At 39.7% G+C, this 18,576-nt stretch overlaps 2 protein-coding genes and 1 long non-coding RNA gene across 6 annotated transcripts; 2 read left to right on the forward strand and 1 right to left on the reverse strand.

The window, feature by feature from the left end:
- Positions 1–3,267: 3,267 nt before the first annotated feature.
- Positions 3,268–5,611, forward strand: LOC135174856 (uncharacterized). Of its 2 annotated transcripts, none has more exons than XR_010302119.1 (2): positions 3,268–3,689; positions 4,818–5,611. It is a non-coding gene; the product is annotated as an uncharacterized LOC135174856 (long non-coding RNA). The 2 variants fall into 2 exon arrangements; XR_010302118.1 differs by having other exon boundaries at positions 3,268–3,660.
- Positions 5,612–8,789: 3,178 nt separating this feature from the next.
- Positions 8,790–12,075, reverse strand: TPRKB (TP53RK binding protein). The gene is made up of 4 exons (XM_064142465.1): positions 11,714–12,075; positions 10,402–10,524; positions 9,929–10,105; positions 8,790–8,912 (listed from the first exon to the last, which is right to left on the reverse strand). The coding sequence occupies exons 1-4, from the start codon at positions 11,852–11,854 to the stop codon at positions 8,826–8,828; spliced, it is 528 nt and encodes a 175-aa protein (XP_063998535.1). The 5' UTR covers positions 11,855–12,075; the 3' UTR covers positions 8,790–8,825.
- Positions 12,076–12,311: 236 nt separating this feature from the next.
- On the forward strand, positions 12,312–17,371 carry ALG10 (ALG10 alpha-1,2-glucosyltransferase). 3 transcript variants are annotated; one of them, XM_064142462.1, is made up of 3 exons: positions 12,312–12,476; positions 12,997–13,194; positions 15,742–17,371. In XM_064142462.1, the coding sequence occupies exons 1-3, from the start codon at positions 12,312–12,314 to the stop codon at positions 16,795–16,797; spliced, it is 1,419 nt and encodes a 472-aa protein (XP_063998532.1). In that variant the 3' UTR covers positions 16,798–17,371. The 3 variants fall into 3 exon arrangements, with proteins under 3 accessions (XP_063998532.1, XP_063998534.1, XP_063998533.1); XM_064142464.1 differs by having other exon boundaries at positions 16,749–17,371; XM_064142463.1 differs by lacking the exon at positions 12,312–12,476 and adding an exon at positions 12,589–12,711.
- Positions 17,372–18,576: the final 1,205 nt, after the last annotated feature.

Here is an 18,576-nt window from a genome sequence, read left to right on the forward strand (position 1 = left end):
GTTGGAAGGAACCTTTAAAGGTCATCTATGCCAAACTCCCCTGCAATGAAATGTTTAGATCTGGTTCCTCATAGCCCCATCCAAACTGCTCTTGAATGTTTCTGGGGATGGGGCATCAAGCACCATTCTAGGCAACCTGCTCCAGTGTTTGACGACTTTCACTGGAAAAAGACTGCTGTTTATTCCCACTGCCTGGCACTTGTGGGCTGGGTTTGGTGATACAAAACTGGGAGGAATGGTTGATACACCAGAAGACTGTGCTGCCACTCAGTGAGACCTGGACAGGCAGAAGAATTGAGCAAAGTGGAATATAATTATGTTCAACAGCAAGAAGTGTAGTATCCTGTACCTGGGGATAAATAATTTCATACACCAGTACAGGTTAGAGATTGCAGCTCCATGGACAAGGACCTAGAAGTCCCAGTGGACAACAAGTTAACATGAACCAGCAGCAGTGTGGTCTTGTGGTCAAGAAGCCAAGTGGTATCCTGGGGTTAATTAATAAATGTGTGACCAGCAGGTTGAGGGAAGTTTTCTCCCCCCACCTCTATTCTGCCCTAGTGAGGCCACATCTGAAGTACTATGTCCAGTTCCAGGCTTCCCAGTTTGAAAAGGACAGGAAAACTGCTGGTGAGAGTCTAATGAGGGCTTCAAAGATGCCTCATCTGGAGCATCTCTCTTAAGAGAAAAGGCTGAGAGACCTGGGGCTGTTTAGCCTGGAGAGGAGAAGGCTAAGAGGGGATCTTTTCAGGTCCCTTCCAGACCCTGACATTCTGTGGTTCTGGAATCTTATTAATGCTTGTCAACATCTAAAGAGCAGGCATAAAGAGGATAGGGCAAGTCTCTTTGCAGTGATACCCAGTGATAGGATGAGGGGCAATCGGCACAAACTAGGAAAGAGGAAATTTCACTTGAACATGAGGGAAAATGCCTTTACTTTGAGGGTGCTGGAGCACTGAAACAGGCTGCCCAGAGAAGTTGTGGAATCTGTTTCTCTGGAGACTTTCAAAACTCGCCTGAATGTGCATCCTGATCTAGCCAAGCCTGCTTTAGCAGGGGGATTGGACTAGATGATCCCGACATTCCCTCTGACCCCTAACATTCTGTGATTTTGAGTTTCTGTGTTTGCCTGGCAAACCTCAGCCAGCAGCTGTGGTGGTGGCAGCAGCAATGGAAGGGAGAGCTGTCTGGAGTATTTGGTTGTCCCAGTAATGTAAGTGCACCAAAAGGGCTATGTATCTCTTCCTAATCTGACATAAAAATAGCAAGTTTCCTGGATGTCAGTCCCAGCTACTACCAAGTAATACTGGCTGGCTGATAAAATAGTCTTAGAAGGAGACCTACATCAGTGAGAAACACTAGGAAAACACCACTTATCCATGTTTCTTCTGATGTTTAATGCAGTGCCGTGTTTAAAGTTTTCTCCTAATTCATGCATGGCCTCAGAAATTGCTATCAGGTCATGTATTCTGAGTATTTCAGGAAGGCTAAATAATTGGACTGGAATTTAGCAGCTGACTAGGCATGGCCTGCAAATTTTCGTATAGGCAGAATATTTTGTAACCCTTTTTTTACTTGACCACTTCTATTTGGTATCTTTCATGGACACCTGCACACAGCGTATACGCAGCCTGAGTATATAGGAAATATACAATGTATTGGCTAAAGCATATTAGCTGGGGCAAACAGGCTATTAGGCTAACAAGTTTACTTCCCACCTTTCCTCCCTCCCCAGCACTTAATGAGTGCCTTCTGGCTATCATGGGTCAGTAGGGTGGGGAGGTATCAAGCTTTGTTGCTGTAAACCAGGTCAGTCCTAATTATTAAAGACTTTCTCTCTTCCAGCTTTTATCTCAGAATTTTATACTTATTCCTATCAGTGTTTTTCTAAGTGGGTCCTTGAATGACTATTACTGATGAAACAATTTAAATTCTACGTTTTCACCATTCTTTTACATTGCTTTAGCCTGTAGTGAGTTGAGCAAACGACCATGCGTGTATTAACAAAACTTGGCCACATGCATTATAAAGGAAAGTTTTCCACAAGAAAATTACCACAGAAGAGTAAAAGTTGGGATAACTGAAGTGTGTTTTATGACCAAAAATCAACAATCTTGCACTTCTGAAATGAGGTTTACATGTACCTCCTTTTGTTCAGTCAAAAAGTGTAAGAATCATAACGAAACAGAAACCATAGATGAAACTCATGAGGCAAACAGGCTGTAAGTGCTACAGGTTTGAAGACTGAAGTACAAAAACTGTATAAAGAAAACTAAAAACATTCAGGAAAAATGCTGAGTACAGCTTTTATTGCAGTACCTACCACCCTTTATCAATCTTATTTAAGAAAAGAGAATCCTAGGTCTGAAAAAGCTAGAAGTGACTCAAGTCAGTGATTTATTGCTCATGTCCAAATTTCTTTTCTGATATTTATAGAAAAGAGTTTTAAGAACTGGTAAAAGTATGAGTAAACAAGCTCAGCCTAAATTTTCTGGAGTGAAAGTAATATCCCAAGACATACATGAAAATTGCTAATGCTTTACTAAGACTAAAGGAACCAATCATATATACACATAAACACTATCTGAAGGGAAGACAAAAGCCTTTAGAAGTGTACTAGAGTTACATGTTCATATTTGTTTTAATTATATGTGATAATAAGCTTAAAGTAGCAGCTAAATGAGAAAGTTATTTAAATGTTGTTGGCAATTTAAAGGTGATGCAAGAAGATACTCACATTTTGTTTTCAGAAAGAAGGGCTTCTGCTTGTTTTTATGGACAACAAATTTAAGTGTATTAATTCACAGGCACTACAAATGGTTACTGGGACCATTTGATTTATTGTATTAAACCCACCATTAACCCATCTAATCATGCAACACCCAGCTTTTAGAAATGCATTGACAGAGCCTCTTGTTAGGAATGTCTCCAGGTGGTCAGGAAGGAAGAGGGTGTATGTAACTTTGTTACAAACCCTAAATGTCCAAACGTTTTCTTTAGTGTTGATTTACTGCTTATTGACTGCTTAATGAATATGACTGTTACAAAAGCCAACAGATTACTAAAGACAACACTTTTTCATTAAAAAGTTAGATTATTGTAACACATCTAAATGATGGTGGCTTGAAATTTCACTCCAGGCAAGTTGAACTAAATTAGTTGTAGAAAGGAACTAAGTTTTATCCCAAAATAGCCTGTGATCTAATAGAATGTAGTTCTAAGTTAACAGCTCATCCTGCGTTTTTCATCACCAGCATCCTCCATCTGTGCATTACTTATGTTGCAATGAATTTGGCAACACTTCACTAGCAAGCTACTGTTTATAAGAAGGGATCCCAGCAGCTAAAAGAAGCCAGTCATTTGGATTACTCATTACTTGCCTTGTAACCTGCTCCAGGCAATTACTTGAAGAATGATGTTAAAATTAGCTTAGAAAACTAGTAATTTGAGGACTTCGACTGACATATATCAAGTGCTCCCAGATAAACATTGGTCACATTGGCGGGCTTGGAAGGATATTATTTTTGTTGTTAATGAGTGAAGATTTTCCTCTTTTGTGCCAGAAGACAAGAGGATTAAAAAGACTGTTTTCCTCTCTGCAAGAAGAAATCTGACAGACTGGGAATTCAGTCACCAACACATCATGAATGCTTCCCGGAGGTAAGATGCACATACTGCATTCTCCTCAGGTAAGACTAAGAAGGTAAACTACTGCCAGAACATCCCTCTCATGGTCTTCACAATCCTGAACCATATTACTCGATTTTACAAAAGACAGAAGGTAGCCCCTATCTTGACAGAAATTTGTTAAATGTATGTTTCTAGTACTAAACTACTTTCTGTAGCTGCAGAATTTCTGGTTTCATGAATTTCCTTTTGCACCGTGCATTTTCTAGACTTCAACAAATCAGTCTGACAGCTCTCTTCCAAGTGAGCATAAGTATATAAACTTAATTTCTGTTTAAAAGCTCTTTACTCACAAGCTGTATTTGCCATAAGATTTTTATAATTCCTGCTAGTCTATGATAAAAGCAGCAGAAACATCTAATACTTCTCAGACACCCTCCTAAACTACATGAAAATCACAGGATGATTGATCTCCTTTTCACACTGCAATTCAGATTGTGTTTTTTTTTAATCTCTTAAAAAGCAAAGCAACAAACAGGCACCCCCACTGGAGTTTAGCAGGCCATTTTCAGTGGTGATAACAGTAAGTGGAGGTCATTAACCACAGGCTAAGACTTCTACTTTGAAACCGTTTGGGAAAGATGGCAAAGCAGTGTAAAATGTTACTCGAGAATCCTGCAGATGTGCATGTATAATTACTCCCGTTTGATATCTTTGGCTAATGAATACTTCGATAGACTGCTGAAGGAAGTCCCTTCTGAAAAGGAGACATTAAAATACAGTATCAGAATGGGATGGGGAGCTCACGTCTGCTGTTCATATTCTCTTGATTAAACCTTTGGAAACTGGTAATTTTTTCCCCCCTAAACCTAGTACTTTCATAACATTGCGAAATGAAAGGGTATGGTTTTTTTCCTCATACAACTGATCTGTATCACCAGTGAAGAGTGAGAGCACTGTGCATCCTCTAACAAGCCTGTCTCTCTGCCTGTCAGTGGGAGAGCAATACCAAATGGCTGGTAGATGTTCCACATTTCCAATTATGGAAAATACTTTATTAGCTTCATACAGTTTGAAAAGCTCTTTTCCAAATCCAGGAAGTGCATACTCTGGACTTCATTATAAACACTATTGAACTGTTAATAAAAAATAGTAATTTTTAATCTTAACCTTGCTTTTTGTTATGGCAGGATACATTCTCTCCGTGCTCACAGACAGAAAAACAATGGGAACAAAAGTGAGAACTGGCACAGCACTTCTGGGCTTAAGCACCAGAATGGAGATGATCTTTGTACAGTCCATATGCTTTACACAGTGATTGGCATGATCCTTCTAATGGCAATCTGGGGAGCCTGGTCAAGAAAGGATTTCTCCTCATAGCAGCAATATACTTCAAGTAATATTTATGTTAATTATCCATTCCCAGGAGGTACAGGAAAATGTCTCAGCATCTTAGAGCTTACTTCAAACTGTTTAAATTGTTGCAACTTGTGGAACTGAATCTGTGAAGCAATTTAATAGGCAATGTACCTGAACATGACTTTATGAATAATGTGTACCTGTTTGCATTGTAAATATTTGTATTATCCAGTGCATGTATATGAAATTTACTTTAAGCTCAGTATGGTAACATGGAGAGTTCAAGTTGTGTTTTTATCGGTCAGTGTTTTGTATATCCATGCCAGCTTTCAGTTTTTCAACATAAGTTGTCCAGTCCCTACTTCTGCCAAGACTACCTGTCCCAATCTGTGGTAAAACACACACTATAAGCAGGCAAATAAGTTGCTGTGTCACAACAACATAGGGAAAAAATCAATAAAACCAGCTATCCTGCAGGCAAAGGAAGACCTCAGAACAAATCAAATTCTCATATTTGTTGCTAAAAGAGTTTATATAGGACTTGCATCTCCATATTTTTCACTTACAGTAATGCTTTTGTAAACTTGGGATTAAAACCATTAAATAAACTGTATTTATAAGCATCTTTTGTTGCAGAACTGTCTCAGTCTTCATTCTTGTACCAACAGATTTAGTTTATCCTCAGTCACTGCTTGCTTTTCCACAATTTGTTAGTAACTCATGGCAGTTCCAACATCTAGGTACACCAGCCCATTCTTAATAGGGGCTGTCCTATACTACTTTTTCAAGGAAGTAACTGCACTCAGAAAATCTGTAAGCTTTCTAGAAATACAGCCAGTTAGAGTCTCTGTTAAACTCTTCAGTAATTGTACGGCTGCCTATTCCTAATGAGCTCAGATTAATGCTGTTAGCTTAAACTCAGTTTAAACCTCAAATTTCATCATTGCCTAAACGAACAAACAGTATCATAACAAACGAAGAACTGCAAGACATTTTAAATACTTATGAACATATAGATATATGCTTGTAATTCTGTAGTACCTGTAGACAACACAGTTCTTCTAAGTATTGTGCACCTCACTCTGGTATCTATCTATAATCAAGAGGGATACATTAATTTAAATATTTCTGATAAGCCTTACATGACACCTCTCAAGGACAGTTTAGAAAGCAGTGTAGCACCAGAGGCACCTGCCTTCACACTTGGTAGTCCCTCCTTTGTAAATGTATCATTGAAGTACACAAGAGAGATTTAGATATTCTGAGTGGTTGGAATTGCATGAAGGGCAATGGCCTCAGTCCAATGGAAGCTTACCATCATCAAGGCTTTTGCAGAAGAGAGTTAGTTTTGCCAACAGTTCAAAGAGTGCACTGAATAATCATTTATTTTGAAAATGATGAAGGGAGGTGGCCCTAGCTGAAGCAGGAATAGAAAGAGGCCTGAAGCTGCTGGTTTTGTCATGTATTCAATGTTAAAAAGGCAACATAGGGAAAACAAAAAAACAAAACCACAACTCAACAACCACTCCATCTAGAACACACACACAAAAGCTAGAACTGACCACACATCATACTTCTGGATGTAGTTGCTGAATTTGTAAATCCCAAAGGTGTAATCTTGCCTCTGAAGCACTGAAGAACCAGATATGGTATTGAAAATGCTTCAGCTTCCTCTTACCTTCTGATAGAGGAGAAAAGATACAGAAATTCGGAGGAGACAGAAGTAGAACTTTTAAAAAAACCTGTTTTTCCCATAAACTTTTGCTTTGATGAAGACCAGCAGTGACTGATTTAACAGTGACACTACAGGTCCGAGTTTATTGACTTTTAACGTGTTCAGAAAGATAAGTGTTAACTTTGCAGTGCCAACAAAATCTGCATTTATTATCAGTTTTTGAAAATAGTATTTAACTTTGATAATGCAACTAGGACTAGGTGAAAGCTGTGTCTTACAGGGAAATGGCACAGCCTTCACTGCCAACAAACCCAAATCATCTGCTTGACTTGCAGTAAATCCACTCATGAAAACAGCTCATTCAAGTCTCACAGAAAGTTTCATAACAAACCATTTAGTGTTTCTACGCCATTGAAATGGTCTGACAAGAATCAGAAAGTGGGAACTGAAGTTTGGGACTTGTGTATCAATTCTCATGCAGTAATCTTTTTATTAGTATTTATCCTATATTAAATAGACTAGACTGATGTTTCAGTGTTCAAAAAAAGCTGTTGGTTTAAGCAGATCTGTCTGCTGTTATTTTAAACTACCAAAAACAATGTCAGCAGTTCAGCCAGCAAAGCTGATATATTCCAGTACCAGTTGGACTGTCAGAGAAGGAAAACAAGTCTCTAATTTTCCATGGTCATTCTCATATTCTTATGTTACACACGTTTTATTTCAAAAGACTGAAGCCCTTCCAAGCCCCATTTTGTACTACTGACTCACATTTCCCTTTAGAGAGGATGAGATATTCTGTAAAACTATCTATCAATCAAGAAATTGGCACAGCCGTTTTTCCTGAATCATTTATTTTGATAAACCTTGTAATTCCCTTGGTACTTAGTAAGTATTTTGCCATTGATTTGGTTGGTAAGAAAAGGACATGTTTTGTACTACTGTGCCTTAAATGAGGGCAGAATTAACAAAAAAAAAAAAAAAAAAAAAAAAAAAAAAAAAAATAAAAATGTTAAACAGAAAAATTTCCATATTAAATGCAGAAACACAGAAAATATCATGGTTTTATGTCAGTTTCTGGTCTGTTTATCGTAATGAGTAGCATTTCAAATCTTAACACACGCTTGCCTCTTTCCCAAAATATAATTAGGACAATAACTGTTCTTTAACAGGATGCCTACATGTGAATAAATGATGCTTGTGCAGGGCTTTTCAGCCTAGTGACTATTGGAAATCAATGTTTTAACACTGGTTCCACAAAATGAGTTCAATGAGCCTTTCAGAATGCTAAGTTATACCTTATATCAACAATTTAAGTAAATACATCTAAGCTGAAAATTTCCCTGTGAATTCTGCACCTGGACCAGGCAGCATCACCATGCATAACTCAGTATTATAAAGCACTTCTCGTTATTCTTTAACAGCAACACCAACATACCACAGCCACATACCAGTACTTCAGTAGTACACTGCATCTAACGACCGCCAATTGTCCAGTGCCAACACTATCCCAGCATCATTCATCTGACCATATTCATCATTCTATGTATCTCTGAAGCCCTGCTCCACACTGCAGCCACAACTGGCTGCCATGATGCCACTCCTCTTCCTCGTTTTCCCTGAACAGTGAGAAGAAAGAAGGAGGCACTACTGGTATTTTACGAAAACTTTCCCTTTTCTAGTCCGTCAGCAAAGACTTCACGCCAAAGACACCTTTCCTGGCAGCAGGACTCTTAAAAGGGTATCATTCATCATGGGTTCCAAACAAATCAGGTGAGGGCTAATAAAAAATGATTTACAGTGTTTACATTCTACCTAGGACTAGCAAAACGTCTGATGAAACAGAAAACTAAGCACAGATTTCCGAGCCTTCTGTTTATGATCAGTGTATGGTACTGGCAAAGGTGCTTTTTTGTTTTTCTTTTTTTTAGAAAAAGGACAAAAATGCCAATGGCAAATTCTGCTTTGAATGGCAGGACTGCTCTCTGTGCTTCAAACACAGCTTCAACTACTCCTGTGTCCAGGCTTGCTCGTTTATGGTTAAAGCTCAGATGTCACTACTCAGTACTGCAGTGCTTTTTCTGAAATGCGAGAGAAATTGCAATGAAGTGTTCTTACATCTTAAAACACCTTTTTCCTTAAAAAAACAAACTTTATTTCCAGATTTTCATAAAAAATCTTTTGTTGACATTCTGCAAACAATACTATCCAATAAGGTGCCAATTTTTTCTTCCTGCGGAGTAATTTTGTACATCTGCAGAGAAAAAGAACAAGAAAAACATGAAAGCTATGTAAGAAATCAAAACCAGATCACACATCTTCTAAAAAGGAAGAAATATTTTCCCCTCACTTTTCTCTTCTTACATTGAAAATTCCTTTTTTGTCATGAATACAAAACAAAACTGGAACCAAGGAACCAAGCAAATTCTGAAATTACAATTAATAAGGGAAAGCTAAGAAACTAAATGAGAACAGCAATTTTAGCTCCACATATTATATGATACAATTTCTCCTGTTCATATCTCACATCATTACTCTGGTGGATATAATCAGTTACTTGAATTTTATCAAGTGAAATACACATGCTTGAAGATACCTATCTAGCATATGGTAATCTGTTAAGCGCACATACGCCCTAACACAGCTCCTTAGCAGCTCCATCAACACATTTTCGTTTTATCCGCCCATGCTGGCTCTATTTCTGTGCTTAGGATTATGAAACTGTTCAGTACTGAAAATTTATTTTTAATTAAATGGATATTTGCATGAGAAAACAGGAAGCAAAAGTGCCTGAATGGTAGACAGTAATCTGGCATTTATTTTTATGTTCCAACGTCCTGACAATGTTAAGAATTTGAAGACTTAAAATTTACAGTGTCAGAGTGTGACAACCAGAACTCTAGAACTCTTTCCTTTTTACTGTGAGGGTGCTGGAACATTGAAACAGATTGCCCAGAAAGGTAGATGAGGCCCTGTCCCTGGGGATATTCAAGGTGAGGTTCAACAAGGCTCTAGGCAGTGTGATCTACCTGAATGCCCCTGTTTACTGAAGAGGGGTTGGACTAGATGACCCTTGGAGGTTCTTTCCAACCTACAGCATCCTGTGACTCCATGAAAATATAGGAAATCAATAATTAAGGTTCATTTAAAACAAATTTCTAGTTGTGCTAAAGAAATACTGACTCCAAGTTAATTATGTCTATTGATATTTAAACATGGCAACTAAATAATCTTTTTTCTCTACGCCAGTCATGTCTTTTGGCTACATACCTTTTTAACTTTGGCAGTATCTGTCAGCTGGGGGAGTTCATCCAGAGAAACCTGTTGACCTTCTACCTGAGATGCTATATCTTCCAGATTTACAGGTTTTTCTCTGTCCACAACAAGAACAATCAGCACAGCTGTGTCACTGTCTGAAATGCCAAACTTTTTAAATGCATCTGATATCTAAGAAAAGATCAAAAATATAAAAATATTGTTAGCCACTTTCTCACTACATATAAGAAACCTTTTAAGTTATCAGGTCAAATAAGCCAAGAATGTAAATCAATGCACATTTTTACATTAATGGAATTCTGTCAAGCTGCAAAAGATAACAGCATGTTAGTGTTATTAAAAATAACAGTAGCTTCTAATAGTAGCCACATAAACAGTTAATTGATTATGTATATTTAGTTTGGCTGCTTGGATCTTAGCAATTTATTCTGGAAAAAAAAAAAAGACACTTGTTCAGTAAATCTTACATTGTTGTTTGGTGAAAGGCTGAAAATAATTTCTGCATTGAGAGTCCTGGTCTTCATTTTACCCATCTTGTGTAGATGAACTGCTTTGTTGGCTGCCACAAGAATCTGAAAAGGATCTACAATCTGTGAAACATAACAAAAGTTACACATGAATTTAACATACTGGTTTGAGCTCTGAAAAAGATCCTGATCACTTACTTTTGACAGTCTAAGTCTGCAATCATGAAAGTGAGCAAACCAGTATTCTGCTACCTATGAGGAGAGGTTGAGGGAGCTGGGCCTGTTTAGCCTGGAGAAGAGGAGGCTCAGGGGTGATCTTATTACTGTCTACAACTACCTAAAGGGGCATTGTAGCCAGGTGGGGGTTGGTCTCTTCTCCCAGGCAACCAGCAATAGAACAAGGGGACACAGTCTCAAGTTGTGCCAGGGTAGGTATAGGCTGGATATTAGGAAGAAGTTCTTCACAGAGAGAGTGATTTCCCATTGGAATGGGCTGCCCAGGGAGGTGGTGGAGGCACCGTCCCTGGGGGTCTTCAAGAAAGGACTGGATGAGGCACTTAGTGCCATGGTCTAGTTGACTGGATAGGGCTGGGTGCTAGGTTGGACTGGATGATCTTGGAGGTCTCTTCCAACCTGGTTGATTCTATGATTCTATGATTTAGCAATTCCTGTTCTTCCAAAGTCAACCTGATTATTTCCTGACTGGGGTAACACTTGAGGTAACATTGATTACAGTCTCTCAATAGAGTTACTGAAGTATTAAAAAAAAATAATCACATTAATAAATCTTCTGTCAGTAAATGGTGAGATTGATTTTTCTCCTATTCCCTAACTGCTGCTTTGCTAGTTTTAACAAAAACCCCAACCCAACCAACTAACCAACAAAAAACAAACAAACAAACAAACAAACCCAAACAAAAAACCCAGCCCCCCTAGATTCACAAACTAGTTATGAATTTAAATAAGAACAAAGACTCTGAACAGTAGATATTTGACAGCATTAAGCAATTCGTACTACACTTCACAGATAGAAAGGGATTTAAACAGTTCCACCCGGTAGGATGTCAAGTAAATCAAGCCAGCAATTGTTTTAGCCAATCCTGCCAAGGTGATTTCTTTTACACTCATGAACTTGTGCACTTCACAACACTAATGAAATCAAAGACAGGGCAGAGAAAACGAAGTGCGTGCAAAGCGCCGTAGCAATGCTGAGCAAGACTGGTTGTTGCTCAGAATGTTCCCGCAGGGGATTCACAGGTTAGCTTCAAAACTGTAACCCGGCACAAACAGCACGGCAAAAGCATTCACTCACCATCGTCGGGTTTATTAATGCTCCTTCAATGGATCCTTCCATGGCTTTTTTTCTTAGGGCAGGGGCATTTTTCACGTGGTTAAAGAGAAGGAGAGTCACGCTGCAGCCAGGGAACAGCTCCAGCGGGTGCGTAACATCCATCCCGCACCGGTGTGCTGGCAGGCCGGCCCCAGAAGCTTTATGCTGCACCAGCCCTGCAAGCCTTTGCTACACAGTAACGATACACAAAGACGCACCCACTCCTGTCTCGCGTAAAGCACAGTTTTAATAACACGAAACAGTTCAGATGTCAACGTTTCCTAGAGGAGAAACTCCACGCGTGGGATGCACGCCCGGCGGCAGGCCGCAAGCCCCACCAGCCCCTCTCCCCGGCCCGGAGCTCTCCTCACGCGGCCCGGCCGCGGCCGCGCCGGCAGGAGTCGCTGCCCGTCTCCCAAGCCAGGCCCCGCTAAGCCCGGCCCGGCCCCGCCGTAGTCCCAGACCCTCACTGCCTCTCCGCAAAGCGCCTCCGCTCCGGCGCCGCGCTGCCAGGCCCCTCCTCCCCGCGCAGCCCGTTCCGGAAGCCAGGCCTCTTCCCGCGCAGCGCGGCGCCGGTGGCATGGAAGGGGCTGAGGCCTACGGCTTCTCGGCAGCTATGAGCGGCACGTTCCTGCTGTCGTGCCTGCTCTTCGCGGCCATCAATCGCCACCTGCGCGACCCCTACATGGATGAGGTGTTCCACATCCCCCAGGCGCAGGCCTACTGCCATGGGCGCTTTCTTCAGGTGCTGCGGGGGTCGGCCCGGCTCGTGTTTTGCTGACAGGATCTCTTACAAACACACCGCGGGAGCTTTGAAAAGGGCATCGTTTGTGGCCGTCCTGGTTCAGAACGCGGGGTGTCTGCTGTCTGGCACTGGTGCTGCAGTAGTGTGCGAGTAGTGGTCACAAACTTCAGTCTCATAACCCCAGAAATTCGCTAAACATCCAAGCTTTAAAAAAAAAATGACGTGGGTGGGGATGGTGTGTTTTAACCCTTCGCGCACGTCTGGTCCCTTTCGTGGGTGGGGATGGTGTGTTTTAACCCTTCGCGCACGTCTGGTCCCTTTCGTGGGTGGGGATGGTGTGTTTTAACCCTTCGCGCACTTGTGGTCCCTTTTGTGGGTGGGGATGGTGTGTTTTAACCCTTCGCGCACGTCTGGTCCCTTTCGTGGGTGGGGATGGTGTGTTTTAACCCTTCGCACACTTCTGGTCTGTTTTTTCGTGTAGTAGCAGCTCTGTTACCCTGTTTCTCTCTTCACTTGACAGTGGGACCCCATGATCACCACTCCTCCGGGCTTGTACCTGGTCTCAGTGGGAGTAGTGAAGCCCGCAGCATGGCTCTTTGGGTGGACGGGGAGCGTGGTGTGCTCCACAGGAATGCTCAGGTTTATTAACCTCCTTTTCAGTGCTGGCAACTTCTATTTGCTGTATTTACTTCAGTTCAAGCTCCATCAGAAGAATAAGGTACGGTCAAAGTAGAATTAATTTACGTGCTTGTACAAGCTATTTTGATGGCTTGGTGTGTGTTTGCTTCACTACTATGTGGGCTGTCCACAGCTTTGTAGAACTGCAAATACTACTGCCAGTTGAGGCAAGGCATAACATTCCTTTTCTCTGGATTATTTTTAATATATTTTTCTCTCTCTCATGTTGCAATCCTTAAACATTTAGTCTTATGCATAACTACTATAGGTAGTCCATTTTAAATAAAGTTAGTACCATATAGATTTAGTATCCAAAGGTCTGAATGCTCATGTAGCTGGAATTGCATAAGACTCTCCACAAAACTTCATCCAGTGAATCCTGAATGAAGCCCTGCAAACTGTGTTTAAACTAAAATATGTTTTTGAAATTAAGCCAGGGTTGGTGTCAGTATTTAGAACATGAGAATAATTCAAGCTGAAAAGAATTGGAGAATGATTGAAATTGGAAGGGGCCTTAGGAGTCCCATTTTCCATTTCAAAGCAGGCTAGCCTAGAGATCAGACAGTGCTGCTTAGAGTAGGAGCCTGGCAAACTCCAAGGATGGTGATTGATTGCACAGCCACTCTGGGCAACCTGCCCCATGCCCATCTGGCTTCATGATGAAAAAGATTCTTCTTGCATCCAGTGTGAACCTCTGTTTGTGACTGTACTCTCTCGTCCTGCCACCATCTACCATATTGAGGAGCCTGGCTTCCTCTACCTGCTGACATTCTCTGAGGTATTGGCAGGCTGCAGTTTGGTTCCCTCAACCTGTCTGTTGTCCAGACTGAATAAGGCCTCTGCTCTCAGGGCAGGTGTTTCAGCCCCCAGCTGTCTCAGTGGCCATCTGACATTGCTCCAGTTTACTAGTGCATTTTTTGTATCATAGAGCACAAAACTGGACATGGTATTCTAGATGTAGCTTAACAAACAGTGAAGTGGGATAATAATTTCCCTTGAACTACTGCTACGTTCTTGTTATTGTAGTCCAGGAGGCTGTCAGTGTTCCTCAGTTCCAAGGCATGCTGCCAGTTCATATTCATTCTGCTGTCTGCAAAGACTCCCTGGTCTCTTTCTGCAAAGCAGCAGCTTCTCAGTTGCTATGTGCCCAGCTGTGTTAAATTTCATAGCATTTCAGTACCCCATTCCTCCAGCCTGTCTAGGTCACTCTGTGGATGACAGCTGTGCTCTGTGGCATATTGTGTAGTTCCCTCAGGTTTAGTGTTATCTGCAGACTTGCTGAGAGTGTGCTTGTTGCTTTCAAGTCGCTGATAAAGGTGTTCAGCAGGGCAGGTCCCAGTGTAGATCCCTATGGTACCCTTGATTGTTACTCTCCTCTTTGGATGGAGAGTGACCAGTTAACCAGCTAGCCAGTTTTTGCCTGTCTTCCCATCTAGACCATAACAGAGCAACATGGATATAAGAATATTGTATGTTTAAGGTGGTGGAGCATTCACCCCCGCAGTAGATAAATTGTTTCAGTGGCTAATGGCTTGTTCAAAGTCTTTTCAGCTAGTGAAGTTTTTTTGTTTGCTTCTAGCTATAAGGACATGTTTTCCTGTTCAGTGATAACTTAAGCATTCCTTTACTATAAAGGAAATATCTTCTTATGGATTTTCTTACAGGAGACTTCATGTTTAAGGAAATGATAAAACTACACAGAACTGACTCAAATTCATTAATTGTTTCCACTTCTGGAACACATTTAGTTTTATGCCTGGAGGTGGAAATATAAATGTAAGAAAACAAAAGATTTCATGACAGCAGTCTGAGGATTAGAAAATGTAGTTGTATTGTTGGCACTTCTTTCAACTCAGGGTTTCTTTGTTTGTCTCTTCTCTAAGGTGGTTGGCTGTTTCAGCCCACACTACGTCATTCAGAAACATGCGGCGTTTTTTATGTTGGGAATTGTGGTGCATCATGTAGTGAGTGGGATAATTGGGAGTTCTTGCTTGTATGATTTTCTACCGGCTTTAAAGTTTCTTTTCTAACTCTGGAATTAAAATGAAGATAATGAAAGCTGTAGACAAAGATTAGAAACTGAGAACTGGGTGTTTTGTGGACTGGCTTCAAAGAAGGCTATAGTAGAGGCATAGAATGATGTCTTCTGGTCTCACAAGTAAACAGAACATGATGATGAAATTTCAAGGTCATAAAACATTGAAATTTTCTTTATCCATTAGCACAGCTTTTTTGTTATGGGAGCAATTATATGCCACAATTGTTTTAGTGCCATAAATATGTGAACACGTGACATAGGAAAGAAGTTGGTGTATTCGTTTTTGCCTTACTTTCATCTGCAGTAATGTTCTGTGCTTTAATTTATCTGTCAAGGCTGTGTAGTCTCACACTCTGTATTAACATAGCAGGAGGTTAACAAAAATATGGCATGCGTCCTTGTGCAGTGATGGAACCAAAAAGCATACAAGATGTTCTATTGTGTTAATGGAATTCTCAAGAGTGATACTGTATTTGTTTATTTTATTTTATTTTTTATTTTATTTTTATTGGAGACATTGCTAATGACATTTTTCTGCTTCTTCTCTAGGCTATGTCTGGTTTCCAGAGAATCTTGTCTACATTAACTTTTGCAGTGTTTCCCACCCTGTATTTTTTTACATTCCTTTATTATACGGACTCAGGATCAGTCTTTTTTACTCTTTTTGCCTATTTAATGTGCCTTTATGGTAACCATAAAACTTCAGCTCTCCTTGGATTTTGTGGTTTCATGTTTCGTCAAACAAATATCATGTGGGCAGTTTTTTGTGCTGGAAATGTTGTTGCAGAGAAACTAAGTGAAGCCTGGAAGACAGAGTTACAGAAAAAGAAAGATGAAAATATTTCTTTCAGGAAAGGATCATTTTCAGATTTGATCAGAATATTGCAGTTTCTTATCAAATATCTCATATCTCCTAAAAACTTACTTACATTTACTGCTTTAACTTGGCCATACATTGTATTAGTAGCCATGTTCTTTGGTTTTGTCTTTATCAATGGTGGAATAGTTGTTGGTGACAGAAGTAGCCACGAAGCCTGTTTGCACTTTCCTCAGCTATTTTATTTTCTATCCTTTACTGCCTTTTTTTCATTCCCGCATATATTAACCCCTGCTAAAATCAGGAAATTCTTTGCGTCATTGCAAAAGCACCCTGTGCAGTACAGCTTAATCACTGTCATCTCTTTATTCCTGATATGGAAATTTACCTATGTTCATAAATATTTACTAGCAGATAACAGACATTATACATTCTACATCTGGAGAAAAGTTTTTCAAAGACATGAGCTTGTGAAATATTTATTAGTGCCAGTCTATATATTTGCTGGCTGGAGTTTTACTGATACACTAAAATCAAAATCGATATTCTGGACCTTAGTGTATGTTGTATGTTTATTAGCAGTCACAATTCCTCAAAAATTGTTAGAGTTTCGTTACTTTATTTTGCCATTCTTAATATATAGGCTCAATATTCCTTTTCCATCTCTATATAGACAACTTCTGGAGTTGGCTTTTTATGTTGTTGTGAATGCAGTAACTTTTTATCTTTTTCTCAACAGAACGTTCCAATGGCCAAATAGTGATGAAATCCAGAGGTTTATGTGGTGACTTTTTTTTTTTCCTACTTCCATGCCATTAGGAAAACCTGGTTCTGTTTCTGAACTGGGCTCTGCAATGAAGTACTGTGTTTTGAATTATGCAGGAACTTCTTTCCTCAGTTGGAATTGGGGAAGTAAGCTGTTTGCTTACTTTTTGAAACCAAATGTGAGATACAGTTTGTTGTAACACGAACATATTCCATATTTTGAGTTTATGAACTCCTGGAATTAGCAGGTTCAACATGAGGGGAATTTTGAGAACACTTTTCTGTAATTAATGTGAAATAAGGGAGATGTTTACAGCCATTTTTCATTGTAATAAAATATTATGTACCTTGGATGTATGACAGTTTTATGTTTCGGAAGTTTCTCTTTACTGCAAAATGTTTAAGTGTTCAATCTTTATGTTACTTCTGGGTGCATATTTACTGCTTGGATCAGGCCACTTCTCTCTAGGTTTGCCTAGTGGTCAAGGTATGCATGACTGCCAAAGTGAAATGTTTTCAAAGCTTCCTACATCCCACTGAATTTTCATTTTCTTTTTGTTTTGTCAATAAATGCTTACTTTAGTTTTACAAACAGAATGTGGGATCTTAAATCTTTAGAGCCCTTTGAAAATTTTGTTTCAATCTGATATTTAGAAAATACAGTGGAAGCTACGAGCACATACCTTCTTTGGGGGGAATAAATGCTACTGTACAACAAAAGATAAACTGCAGTTGATAATGTGACCTATTAGAAGGGGAGTTATTTATGTATGTGAGACTGAAGCACATTGTTACAATGAAATGCAGCCTGATGAATGCCTTTTTAAATTACTCAGCTTTTATGTCCTGAGATTTTGTGTTCACAGATTTGTGTTCAAGTAGGATATTAGTGCACTCCCAAGTTGAACTGAATGTGTCTAAGATCTTTGACTTGTAATCTTAAAGAAGCATTTAATGGCATTACTTAATTGATCTTTTAAATGTTTTTCATACATACATACAAATCTAGTGAAATTAGGGAGTATATATATTGTTTTACAAAGGTAAAATACAACGAGTATATATATATTTCAGTTTTTCTTCTGAAGCATGTAATGTGTGATCATCAGAAAAAAAGATTGTAATGATTCCTGTAAGTGAATTACTTTAGACCCAGAAATATTTCATTAAGCAGTTTTAGAAATGCTTCACATGCTTTGTAGCATCTTCTATCTCTTTCCTGCTCTGCAATCAAAATATTGCATCCAAATCTATGTAAGCGTACCATATTATTGCCTCTGCAGTCACTTTGAAATGGAATTGTTTCTCCAAAGGCTGGTACTGTGGAGTTATTTACTCACAGTAGTACATTGTTTGGTTTATTACAATATGCAGTTCAGTGTCCTGGCTCTGATCCCCTCCCTATAGTAACGAACACTACAAAGATTGTGATTAACTCAAGATTCTTATATCCAGTGTGTTTGAAACCTGTTTTTTTTTCTAAGGAACCTTTAAAGCCACTCTTCAGTTGTTTATTTGTGTTGGATTTAAGACATCTGCCAGGTCACTGCTTCTTGGCCTATTGCCAGTATGGTAATTTGTTCGTAATATGTATACTTTAGGGAAAGACATTTTCAATCACTGCTTATTTGCTTTACCAAGCTGAAGGTACAAGAGAAACCCAAAATGGGTTGTTTTCCAAGAATCCAGCATGGTTCTTTCAGAGACCAGAGTCATGTCTTGTGTTTTAGTGTGACAGATTTGGGGCAAGGGGAGGTCTTGCATACCTTTGGCTTCCAGATTTGGTTTTGTATGCCATGCCA

This window comes from Pogoniulus pusillus, chromosome 4, assembly GCF_015220805.1.
Source record: "Pogoniulus pusillus isolate bPogPus1 chromosome 4, bPogPus1.pri, whole genome shotgun sequence".
Taxonomy (NCBI): Eukaryota; Metazoa; Chordata; class Aves; order Piciformes; family Lybiidae; genus Pogoniulus; species Pogoniulus pusillus.

Excerpts from the sequence above, each read along its gene's own strand:
- ALG10 (XM_064142462.1), top strand. The coding sequence starts at position 12,312 with ATGGAAGGGGCTGAGGCCTACGGCTTCTCGGCAGCTATGAGCGGCACG. Across the intron at positions 12,477-12,996 it reads GCCATGGGCGCTTTCTTCAG|TGGGACCCCATGATCACCAC; the intron begins GTGCTGCGGGGG and ends TTCACTTGACAG. Across the intron at positions 13,195-15,741 it reads AGCTCCATCAGAAGAATAAG|GCTATGTCTGGTTTCCAGAG; the intron begins GTACGGTCAAAG and ends CTTCTTCTCTAG.
- TPRKB (XM_064142465.1), bottom strand. The coding sequence starts at position 11,854 with ATGGATGTTACGCACCCGCTGGAGCTGTTCCCTGGCTGCAGCGTGACT. Across the intron at positions 10,525-11,713 it reads CATTAATAAACCCGACGATG|ATTGTAGATCCTTTTCAGAT; the intron begins GTGAGTGAATGC and ends TATGTTTCACAG. Across the intron at positions 8,913-9,928 it reads ATACTGCCAAAGTTAAAAAG|ATGTACAAAATTACTCCGCA; the intron begins GTATGTAGCCAA and ends TTTTCTCTGCAG.